The following is a 12,132-nucleotide window of genomic DNA, read 5'->3' as shown; positions in this document are numbered from 1 at the left end:
CAAAACAATTCATTGTTATATGATGTTTTAGTCATTTGGAACAACGTGAGGGTGAGTAAACGGTTGAGAATGTTAAATTAAAAACAGTGCTTTTCTTCTGCTGTAGGACAGGGACACACAGAAGATGCAGTGGATAGACCGATTCATAGAAGAATTAAGAACTAATGACAAATGGGTGATTCCTGCACTGAAGCAAATACGGGAGATCTGTAGCCTCTTTGGAGAAGCCCCCCAGAATTTAAGGTAATACAATTGGTCTCAACCAACTTTAACCATCAATAGCATTGATACTTGTTTTAGTGCAAAAAAATAAGTGGACAAAGATATTTTTGGTGTTATTTGCTCATATTCAAGGAGTATTTTCATGAAATTCAACCACACATTTTAGGAAGAGCATGTAAATGTAGCAAATGTATCGTACACATCCCTGTTGTTTTTCAGAAAGAAAATACCTATTAACTTACTAAAGAGCTTAGAGGGGTAAGTGGACAGTTAATTTTGGGAAATATTATCATTATTATTATTATTATTCTAACTAATTTTAAAGCTTAAGTTTGCTTTTGAATTTCAGTAAATGAGTAATTTGCTTGGTGTCTCCTGCACCATCTAATCAAATCACCAATCAGTGTCCATGGACAAGATTCATGTGTATAAAGCTTCTTACAGTAAGAGTGCTGCTGTGGGTTACATTTCATAAACTTACAAATGCATACTCTTGGTATATGGACAAGGTTCGGATCTAGTGCACTCTTCCTTTGGGATGCTTTAAACATGTGAGTCCGTTGGAGAAAAATAAAATTGCAGAGGAAGGCTGAACTCACACTTTCCAATACTTTCCAACACCTTATGCAATGAGTTTTATATGACGACAAATTATTTTTCTGCCTTTGCTTTGATGTCTCGGGATATTGCTTCTCTTATGTAAATTTAAGCTTTCAATTAGGGACAAGGAAATAGTCTGTTTCTAAATACCTAAAAAGCCCATTGTCATACGATTTAGATGAAGAAATTGCAATATAATGGACATATTAAAAATAATTAATGGAAGGAAATTTAATTCAGTTATGTTTAATGCGTTTTTCTTTCTTTACAGTCAAACGCAGCGGAGCCCACATGTCTTCTATCGACATGACTTAATCAACCAACTGCAGCACAACCATGCACTGGTCACTCTTGTAGCAGAGAACCTGTCTGCATACATGGAGAATATGAGGCAGTTCTCGAAAGGTTTGTGAGTCTTGACAATGTTGTTGTTGTTGTTGTTTTTTGCACATACCTATTCATAATTTATTCATTAAAACATTTGTTTTTTGTTCAGGTTTATGCCCACGATGTTAAACATTTGTTGATGCTAACTTCTTTTCTATGTTTTATCAGAGCACACAGACTTTGATCCTCAGACGGTTAGGCCAGGAAGTCGGTATAGTCATGTACAGGAGGTCCAGGAACGGCTTAATTTCTTGAGGTATTTATACTTCACAAGCAGCCTTTCTATATGCTGTATAGATTGCAGAACCCATATTCAATTACATCCCTTTCTCTTTTCACATTATTATTGGACTCAAAGCGTTACTCATTTTCTCATGAACCTGAGTATCACAGTGTGTACTAGAATAAACTGTTTATCACTGTAGCTAGGTAATGAAGGTGCCAGAAATGGAAAGTATTTTTCACTTCACATTTTTACTTGTTTTTTTCTTCCCTTTGATTTAATTACCAAAACTAAATGCACACAGAAATGTACTTTGTGTACTAGGCTATTGTATTATAAAAATCAAATTATTTGTCATAAATGTCAGTATTTTTGTACACCAAGGAACAGACAGTTTCTTGGTGTGCACCTGAGTTCAGGAAAACTGATTTCACACCAATCAAACTTTGTCATCAAATGAATTTGGTCTGCACCAAAAGGTCTACTATGAAAACGGACAGTTCTTAGACTCTCTAAAGACTCTTAACAAATCACTAAATACCCTCATCCTTCAGGTTTTTACTAAAAGATGGGCAGCTCTGGCTCTGCGCACCTCAGGCTAAGCAGATCTGGAAGTGCCTGGCAGAGAATGCGGTGTTCTTGTGTGATCGGGAGGCCTGCTTCAAATGGTACTCCAAACTCATGGGGGATGAGCCCGACCTTGACCCCGACATCAACAAGGACTTCTTTGAGAACAATGTGCTGCAGCTCGACCCTTCACTGCTGACAGAGAACGGGATGAAATGCTTTGAACGATTCTTCAAGGCAGTCAACTGCAGGGAGGGCAAACTAGTGGCAAAACGCCGGGCGTACATGATGGATGACTTGGAGCTGATAGGGCTGGATTACCTGTGGAGGGTAAGCTGTTGGATCTTCATGGGTATGTTCAGAGCTGCTTGTTCTGGGATATTACCTGCCTATAATGTCTTCATCTTTAGTCTCTTGGTTATTTTGGTCATTTTGAAATTTGTCACTGTATTGTAAATGGCAAGAAGCAAAGTTGGAAAAAAGCCCTTAAGTGAAACATCTGGGTTTCAATAATATGTTCAATAATATGAACAATATGTATCAGAATTGTATATTTTAATGTAATGTCAACAGGGGAACAATGCTAATTTTGCTAGTGTTTTAAAGCTAAATGAAATTTAGCCAAATACTAAATGTCTGTCTGAGCTCAAACCATCTCTCGTCTCCCTTTTTTTTATTGATAGGTTGTGATTCAAGGAAGTGATGATATTGCTAGCCGAGCAATTGACTTGCTTAAAGAGATTTATACAAACCTTGGACCAAAATTACAAGCCAATCAGGTAATAGTTTAGTGGAGATGCATATCACTTGGTGTAATAAATGTTGTTTCTCTTGAGCGTGTTTTTAAAATGTGTCACATGACTGTTTGCAGGTAGAGATCCATGAGGATTTTATTCAGTCTTGCTTTGACCGGCTCAAAGCATCCTATGACACCCTGTGTGTGCTGGACGGAGATAAAGACAGCATTAACTGTGCCAGACAGGAGGCCATCCGCATGGTGAGAGTACTGACTGTGCTCAGGGAGTATATAACCGAATGTGACAGTGACTACCATGAGGAGAGGACCATCCTGCCCATGTCTAGGTAGACTCATTAAACCCTGTCATAAATGAAGTTTAAATTGTTATTTTTGCTTAGCTGTCATGACTAGATTCTAACAAACTCTCTCAAACTCTTCTTTTCCTTTAAGGGCTTTCAGAGGAAAGCATATTACACTAGTTGTGCGTTTCCCAAATCAAGGCCGACAAGTTGATGATCTGGATATTTGGTCGCATACCAATGACACAATTGGTTCTGTGCGACGCTGCATTCTGAACCGAATAAAGGCGAACAGCACGCACACCAAGATTGAACTTTTCATCGGGGGAGAGATCATAGACCCAGCAGATGACAGGAAGCTAATTGGGCAGCTAAACCTCAAAGACAAAACTGTAGGCATTTGCTTGGCTGTTTTTCTCAATTTACACAATAAGGAATTTCACACATATAACCGTTGCCTTAAATTTAATTGCATGTGTGAACATGATCTGTTGTTATATTTTACAAGAGTACTTTTTCATTCCCTCTCTTCCAGCTCATTACAGCCAAGCTCACCCAGGTCAGCGCCAATATGCCTTCCAGTCCAGACAGCTCCTCAGACTCCTCCACTGGCTCCCCTGGGAACCATGGAAATCACTATAGTGATGGGCCAAACCCTGAAGTGGAGAGCTGTCTTCCTGGCGTGGTGAGCATCATGCCGTTCAGGCTCATAATTGAGCCAAATTGTCTGTTGTTGTTAGGGTAATGTTTACACATTGAAAGGGGAGCGCAGTGACTTAAATTACTAGGTTACTGACATGGTGAAAAATGGAATGCGCTTCCTCCTAACACATTTTATCATCCAAAGCATCAAGTTGTCTTTGACAGTCATAGGTTATAAAAAAAAAAAAATATATATATATATATATATATATATATATATATATATATATATGCAATTCACATGATAACTGGGAAGGTGCTTTTTTGTTTGATTTGTTCTGATCAAAAAGATTGTCGGTAGACAAGATGTACATTGTCCTGCAGCTTCGGACCTTAGAGGCACATATGCCAGAATCCAAAATTCAGCTCAGTTACTTGATTATTTTTGTGTTCTACTTTTTACTTTTAACGTTTTGAATCTATTTGGCAACAGTGGCTGTTTGATTATGATTAAAGCTGCAGTCTGTAGCTTTTTTTGGGTTTTAAATTATCCAAAATACATATTTGAGAAAATACATAACCAGCCAGTGTTCAAAACTATCTGCTTGCCTTAGCTCAATTCAAAACGGAAAGCTTGTAATAATGTTTTTAATTCCAGTGGTACTGGTGGATTTCCGCGGGAGATTCGAGCATGTCTTTGCGTCATTACGTCACATCTGTACACATAAAGAAGGAGTCTCGGCTAGTATAAGCTATATTGCGTGTGAGGATGCTGGAGGTGGAGATTTATAGCCTTTTCTCACTGCACTTGATATAATTAAACTTATCAATTTGATGGCGGATCCAGAAAGGTTCAAACGACAATCACCAGTGACAACTGCAGATTCACCCGCTGTAAAATGCAAAAGACTTCGTTTGGACTTCGGAGTGGCTACAGAAAAAAAGAGACTGCAACCGGCCCATGCGAAAACAAGGATAATATCGGAAGGACATTACATGTAGTCACGCTCGCAATGCTGACGTTGTTAACATTAACAATTTGAGAACAAAGTATAATTTGCACTGTTTTGCGTGATATGATAACTTATAAGCGATTGTTAGATTTAATCAGCGCGATTTACTGCAATGTCAGAACCAGAACAAAAGTGGATGTTTCTTACTAGTTCAGATGACATTTTCCGGTGAAAATTCTTATGTTGGTCATACTTCCAAAAAATAATAATCTGTGCTTCTGAATGACAGTATCCACACCGGCGTGGTGACTGACAGCCTCACAGTCTCCTCAAACATTGTGTTCATCCGTGCTGTGTCGTGGGTGTTGAAGTACAACTCGCGTAAAGTTGATAATGCCGCGAATGACTGCAATTGCAGATTTCGAACAGAGATGGTGACAAAGAGGAAAAACTGCGGACTGCAGCTTTAATGTAATTGGAAAAAATGACCCTTTTAAGCCATTTTGAAGCATTGAATGTTGGTCAAGCCTAACCCAGCACCAGTGTTGCAGATCCCTTCTCCCCTGGTCATCATTTATTCTATTATGCATTATATTAAAGTGTGTATTGTAAGATAAACATCCCTTTGCTATGCCCTTGAGAAAGGCACTTGACAACATTGCTCCTGGTGATTGTCCATGTAATGTGTATTGGAAGTGTTGCAGAAATGGTATTACATTTATCACTGCATTTATTATAACTACCTTTATTGTTTTGTGTTGGGCAGTTTTAAGTGTAACCTCTCATTCTTCTTGTCTCAGATAATGTCGCTGCACCTGCGCTACATCTCTTTCCTCTGGCAAGTTGCAGACCTGGGCTGTAATCTCAACATGCCTCTCCTACGGGATGGAGCTCGTGTTCTAATGAAGCTCATGCCTCCAGGTGCTCTATATGCTTCATTAGATGCATGTTTGAGATAACTAGCTGTACCAATCTGCTGTCTCTATTCATTACACTTTCTGCTTTCCAGATAACACCACAGTGGAAAGTCTGCGAGCCATTTGTCTGGATCACGCCAAACTTGGCGAAAACAGCCTTAGCCCCACATTGGACTCTCGTTTCTTTGGGCCGTCACCATCTCAAGTGCTTTACTTGATTGAGGTTTGTTCAATGTGACAATAGCTGCTTTTCCACCATCGGGCCGAACAGTTCTAAGAACTGCAAGGAACGGTTCCAGATATATTTTCACTTGAGCTTGGTTCGGCAAAGCACGTTTACAAACCGTTCTCGGCCCGGAATTCTCCTGTAGAATGTGTGTAGTTATGCAGCCACTCAGGATTGGTCACTTGTCTGTTGCCTGGCTACGTCTGTTGCCTGGCTACCTCTGTAGCTGACGAAGCGTGGTATTTTAGCGAAGTAAACGCATGTTAATAAAAATTTTTAAAGAAATATCCTTTGTAATGCAGTTGCTATTTACATGTCATACGTCTGTAGACTGTTGTGTTGCTAAGGCAATGACTGCCACAGTGGAAAATGAAACCAGATCCGTACCGGCTGGGCCAGATCGGCAAGGAATGGAACGGTTAAACACCTAGAACGGTTTGGCACCGATGGTAGAAAAGCGGCTAATATTTTATGAAACTAGCCATTTATAGACACACCTGGTTATGTGTACCACATTACCAAGGTTATTTTAATATAATGTATACCATTATAGTATTTAATAATATTTTGAATATATATATATATATATATATATATATATTAGTGCTGGGCAAGTTAACGCGTTATTATCGCGTTAACGCATTTATTAATTAATGCCGACAATTTTTTTATCGCGCGTTAACGCAGTTTTTTTTTATTATTATTATTTTGAAAGTCCGTTGCTCACTGGCTCTGAATACACATAGGCCTACAGTCAAACCATGATCACAGGAGGGGTGGGATGTTGGTCAGCCAGCAAATAACCCACCCAAACAAGCAGTGGAGAGGCTTTGGCAGGTTCTCTCAGGTGAACAGAAAGGGAGACAGCGCTCCGCGAGTGAATGACAGGCGCTCTATGGATAGTAACCATGGCAACGGCTTCTGTGCGCTACGCAGCTGTAGCCTTTTTAACTTAAATTAAAATTATACATAACTTTACCTGATAGGCCTGCGTTTAGTTTAGCGGGGATGCTCTGCCATGTGAATTCCCTCCTGTTGATGTCCTGATAACTATTTAGATTCTGGAAATTCACAAACAGCGAGCCAAGGATCAGTCTTTCTTCCAATGATTTGTGCTGCGCGTCGTGTACAAAAAGTTAGTCAATTCAACTTCGGCAACGCGCGGGCGCGTGCGTGAGCCGAGCATGACCGCAACAGTTTCACAGGAACGCACCCGCTTGTCGCTGCACCAGTGCTCGACCACTTCACCTCACTCTAGGCTGATTTATACTTCTGCGTCAGACGTACACCGGAGCCTCTACGCTATAGACTAAATAGTTGGTTTTCATTTATAAATCTGCGTCGTTGTCCGCGTTGACGCGCAATTACACATGCAGAGGGAGAGTGTGAAACCCGGGGAGCGGTTCTAGCCATCACAGCCCTTGCAGTACGCGTAGAATTGACGTTACATTTTTGGAGAGATGCACGTCAGGGTACGCGCGCTACACAGCTACAGCGTGAGTTCGAGCAGAAGTATAAATTGGGCTTTACCTCTGTTTAATGTAATCTTACGTGGGAAACCATGGCATGCCATGACCAAACCTAAGCTGCTATCAGAGAAGTAACGTTGGTCGACTTATATCTGCAGTAGTGATCATGACCCTTTGACTAGACTGTTTCTGCTGCTCCCTGATACAAGATACCTGTTCAGAAAAAAAGAAAAAAAAAGAAAACTGGACTCTTTTTAACAAGCTAGATAAAAGTTAATGCCCTGGCAGTGGCAAATAGCTTATTTTAAATATTTGATTTGATTACGTTAATGTTTAAGTTGAGATTTACAAGAAATATTTTATTGATACTGTGTAAAGGGAATACTGCTGGTATAAAAGCACCTTATTTGTTTAAAGTTTTTGAAAACCACATGTTATTGCACTTTTGTAGCAGTACATTTAAATCAAAAGTGCGCAATACACTACTTTAGAATTCATTATTCAATATTGCGCGTAACAATGCGATTAATCGCAAGAAATCATGCGATTAATCGCAATTAAATTTTTTAATCGTTGCCCAGCACTAATATATATATATATATATATATATATATATATAAAAATTGTTCATTGTTTACTTTAAAATAGTAATTTTAATACATGCTTTTTTCAATTATTTTTCAAATAGCAATAATATATTATATAGAAAGTTGTTGTTGTTTGCATATAATACAAATAAAACAAAATGTCAGGCAAACAGTTATACACATTAAGTGTACTAAAAAAGAAAAAAGTAACATAAATAATAAAATTAGTAAAGATTTTTTTCATATTAATATTTAGCTTCATTTTTTTTATTTCAGTTTTAGTCATTTTAGATCTTTTTTCTGTTACTTGCCAAGACAAGTAATAATATTTATATTTTATTTTAATTAACAATAACAATATTTAATAGTTTTAGTATTAGTTGCAATAACAGCACTGCCCAAAAGGCTTTTTTTTGTGTGTTTGGCATGAGTCTTTGATATGCACAATGTCTCTGTGTACCTCAGGTGGTGTACGCCTTGCTCATGCCTGCCAGTGGGACGTTGGGTGAGGATGCTAGTGACTTCCAGTACAACTTCTTGAAGAGTGGTGGTCTGCCACTTGTTTTGAGCATGCTCACCAGAAATAACTTCCTGCCAAATGCTGACATGGAGACCCGGCGGGGAGCTTATCTCAACGCACTAAAAATAGCCAAACTGCTGCTCACAGCTGTAGGCTTTGGCCATGTGAAGTCTGTGGCGGAGGCCTGCCAGCCTGTGGTGGAGGGGACTATCCCTGTATCTCCTGTAAGTTGCCCTTGCTTGAGCTCTTAACTGTTCCTTTTAAGGAAGGTGTTGCAGAAGTATAAGCACAATACCTTCAGTGACTATTACTTTACAGAAAAGAAAACATCTTTAACATCAGAAAAAAAAGACTTTATAATCTTGTTTTAATCTTGAAATTTTTTACAAGGGACACAATTAAAAAACACTGCAATATCATATTTGGACTTTAAAACTGCCGAAAACACGAGAGAGGGAACCTGCTGTCACTTTTTACACTCTTGTCCAGTACTGCATCTCAGAAATTTGCACTTGGCACAGCCATAGTTTGTAGTTGGGACCAAGTATGGGGGGATGGTGTTTTATTGCAAAAACATAATTCTGTTGCAAACACTGCAAGTAAGTAAAGTGTTTCCTACTGAGTGGTGTTGATTCAGTGGATTTTATAGGTTCAGTACTGAGCGTTTCATTTCTGTTTAAGACTGTAACCTTTCAGCCTCCCTGACATTTATCAATCATATTAGAAACAGGCTGGCTTGGACGTATCTCCATAAATGTCAAGGGTGTACAGTGTCTTGTGAGGAAAACTCACACAGACTCCAGAAGCGTTTACATGAAGATGCCAGCCTTTTTTCTGTATTCTCTAGTCAGGTAGCACTGATTTTAATTTTTTTTGCCTTTCTACCGTATAGACAGACAAGTTTTATTTAAAGCCCATTTTGCAAGCCATGAAGGATCCCTTTAAAAAACATGATTTGAGATATTAAGTCCTTGTTTTAGGATGTGAAAATGTCTGATGTTGGGGAGAGTTTGCTGCATGTAAACAGTATTTCACAGATTATAACTTTGCACGGAGAGGGTTGTTAAACCGTTATATCACTACAGTCTCGTGCTACAACTTAAGCACTTAATGTTGTAGTGTTGTGGTTATACCTCTGAAACAGTATGATGCTGGCATTGGGGTATCTCACTATAAAATACACATTACAATACATTTCATGTATATACACTACCATTCAACGTTTATATATATATATATATATATATATATATATATATATATATATTAAAATTCAGCTTTGCCATCACAGAACTAATTACAAAAAAATAATATTTTAAAATAAATTAAAATAGACAAGTTATTTTAAATTATAATAATACTTTACAGTATTTTTTTTTACTGTATTTCTGATCAAATAAATACAGCCTTGGTGAGTATAAGTGATTTCTTTAAAAAAAAGACAGAACCCAAACTTTTGAACAGTATTTATTTTCTGTTTGTTTTCTTTTTGAAATCTGAAGGATAACTCTTTTTCTTTAATCATTCATAGATCAACCAGACTACACATGACCAGGCTCTAGTGCTACAGAACGCCCTGCAGAATATCCCTAACCCCTCCGCCGAATGCATGCTGCGGAACGTGGCAATCCGCCTCGCCCAGCAGATCTCGGATGAGGTATGTTATACAACTCCACACAACCTTAGCCTGCAGAAACTGGTTTGTTTGCATTCAATTTAAATGAATGTCCTCAACTGTCTTGACAAAAATGTCTGTAATGTATTTTATGATCAAAAGGATAGCAGATGTACTATTATTGTTGGTTGCATAGTGTTTCGTCAGAACCTCTCCTTTTCTTTGAATGTGACAAAAGATATTTACAAGGGAAATGCCTCATGTTTCAGGCTCAGTTTTCAAAGTTTGTCCTTCTATTCCTGTACCTAGAACTTCTTCCAGGCCTCCAAGTATATCCCAGATATCTGTGTCATTCGAGCAGTTCAGAAGATAGTCTGGGCTTCTGGCTGCGGCTCTGTTCAGCACGTCTTCAGTTCTAATGAGGAGATCAGCAAGATCTATGAGAAGGTTCTAGTTCTTATCTGTATTGAAGCACCCCTATGTGTGATTGATTGATTGATAAGAATCAGACTCAATATTTACGCCTGTTATGTGTGATCTCCCGCAGACCAATGCTGGCAATGAGCCGGATGCAGAAGACGAGCAGGTGTGCTGTGAAGCTCTGGAAGTCATGACCCTGTGTTTCGCTCTTATGCCCACTGCACTAGATGCACTTAGCAAAGAAAAGGCCTGGCAGACCTTCATTATAGATCTGCTGCTGCACTGCCAGAGCAAGTGAGTTATCGTAGACATCTTTTAAACTTTCATTGGGTAGTGTGCTTGGGCCATTTCAGTCATGCTGTTCCTTTTGACATTTATGACTTTTTAAAATAAAATAAATATGCTTTATTTTATTTTTTATAAAATATTATACTAGACTTTCAGAAATGTTTATTTTAAAATTGAGTGTCTGAATTGTAAAATCCTTAAATCTTTATTTTTTATTTAATTGTGTAATTTATTAGTAACTTATTTACATAATGTCAAGAAATTTAACTGAAAATTTAAAATTGACTATGAAACTAAAGACAGAGCTCACCAATGCTCAGTGAGGAATTCAGAGTATGAACTTGAAATTAAGATTTTGAAATTTTTGTAACCGGATTTGGAAAATCAGTTGGAAACTGATTTCTGTAATTTTATCAAGTATGATATGTGGTTTAGAGACAAATCAACAATTTCGTAAAATTCATAGCTAATACATTCTGATGTTTGCTCCTAGGTCTGTTCGTCAAATGTCCCAAGAACAGTTCTTCCTCATGGCCACCCGATGTTGTATGGGCCATAGGCCTCTTCTGTTCTTCATCACCCTTCTCTTCACAGTTTTAGGTGTAAGTGTCTTTCATATTTCTCTGGGACAAAGCTGGAAGATTAAAATGTTTCCTTTTTTTTGCTAATTCAGAACATCTCATGATTTATAGTTCTCTGTATCCATTTGTGTTCCAGAGCACTGCAAAAGAGCGGGCAAAGCACGCTGCTGATTACTTCACTCTTCTAAGGCACTTACTCAACTATGCATATAACAGCAACATTAATCTTCCTAATGCAGAAGTTCTCTTAAACAATGAGATTGATTGGTTAAAGCGAATCCGGGTATGTTCATTTACTTAAACTTCTTTTTAGAATTAAAACAAAAGCAAACTTTAGTGTGTTAATTTTGAGTCTTGTCTCCCTTTATTTTTAGGATGAAGTGAAGAGGACTGGGGATCCTGGGGTTGAGGAGACCATTTTGGAAGGTCATATTGGTGTCACAAAAGAGCTACTGGCTTTCCAGACCCCAGAGAAGAAGTTCTACATTGGCTGTGAAAAAGGAGGTGCTAGTCTCATCAAGGTAATCTCCTTGGCCATTTTTAAATGACAAAAAAACAAAAAAATGCCTATTTGTGGCTGCATCGTGTCAAAACTAATTGATTTTCCTCTTCTTTGTACAAACTCTTTATAGGAGTTAATGGATGACTTCCTATTCCCAGCATCTAATGTGTACCTGCAATACATGAAGAGTGGAGAATTCCCCACTGAACAGGCCATACCTGTGTGTAGCACCCCAGCCACCATCACTGCTGGCTTTGAACTGCTGGTTGCACTTGCCGTTGGATGTGTGCGAAATCTCAAGCAGATTGTGGACACACTAACTGATATGTACTATTTAGGTGTGTGTGCAAATATTAGAAAGAAGTGCAGCATATT

The 12,132-nt window shown here is 38.3% G+C and overlaps 1 protein-coding gene across 6 annotated transcripts in view; it reads left to right on the top strand.

The window, feature by feature from the left end:
* usp9 (ubiquitin specific peptidase 9) overlaps positions 1-12,132 on the top strand; it is a 45,508-nt gene that overhangs the window by 19,835 nt on the left and 13,541 nt on the right. For 4 of the 6 annotated variants that reach the window (XM_056232929.1, XM_056232928.1, XM_056232925.1 and 1 more), the window contains exons 13-31: positions 107-243; positions 442-480; positions 1,094-1,227; positions 1,378-1,465; positions 1,987-2,329; positions 2,683-2,778; positions 2,871-3,082; positions 3,189-3,429; positions 3,573-3,722; positions 5,433-5,553; positions 5,642-5,772; positions 8,297-8,575; positions 9,883-10,008; positions 10,276-10,413; positions 10,514-10,680; positions 11,168-11,276; positions 11,392-11,538; positions 11,630-11,776; positions 11,888-12,095. In XM_056232929.1, coding sequence (XP_056088904.1) covers positions 107-243; positions 442-480; positions 1,094-1,227; positions 1,378-1,465; positions 1,987-2,329; positions 2,683-2,778; positions 2,871-3,082; positions 3,189-3,429; positions 3,573-3,722; positions 5,433-5,553; positions 5,642-5,772; positions 8,297-8,575; positions 9,883-10,008; positions 10,276-10,413; positions 10,514-10,680; positions 11,168-11,276; positions 11,392-11,538; positions 11,630-11,776; positions 11,888-12,095 — 3,013 coding nt within the window. The remainder of the gene's footprint in view (positions 1-106; positions 244-441; positions 481-1,093; positions 1,228-1,377; positions 1,466-1,986; positions 2,330-2,682; positions 2,779-2,870; positions 3,083-3,188; positions 3,430-3,572; positions 3,723-5,432; positions 5,554-5,641; positions 5,773-8,296; positions 8,576-9,882; positions 10,009-10,275; positions 10,414-10,513; positions 10,681-11,167; positions 11,277-11,391; positions 11,539-11,629; positions 11,777-11,887; positions 12,096-12,132) is intronic. The other 2 variants (XM_056232930.1, XM_056232926.1) reach the window with 1 other exon arrangement.

This window comes from Rhinichthys klamathensis, unplaced genomic scaffold, assembly GCF_029890125.1.
Source record: "Rhinichthys klamathensis goyatoka isolate OS25496 unplaced genomic scaffold, OSU_Roscu_1.1 h1tg000358l_1, whole genome shotgun sequence".
Classification (NCBI taxonomy): Eukaryota; Metazoa; Chordata; class Actinopteri; order Cypriniformes; family Leuciscidae; genus Rhinichthys; species Rhinichthys klamathensis.
This window is presented reverse-complemented; position numbering and strand designations above follow the sequence as displayed.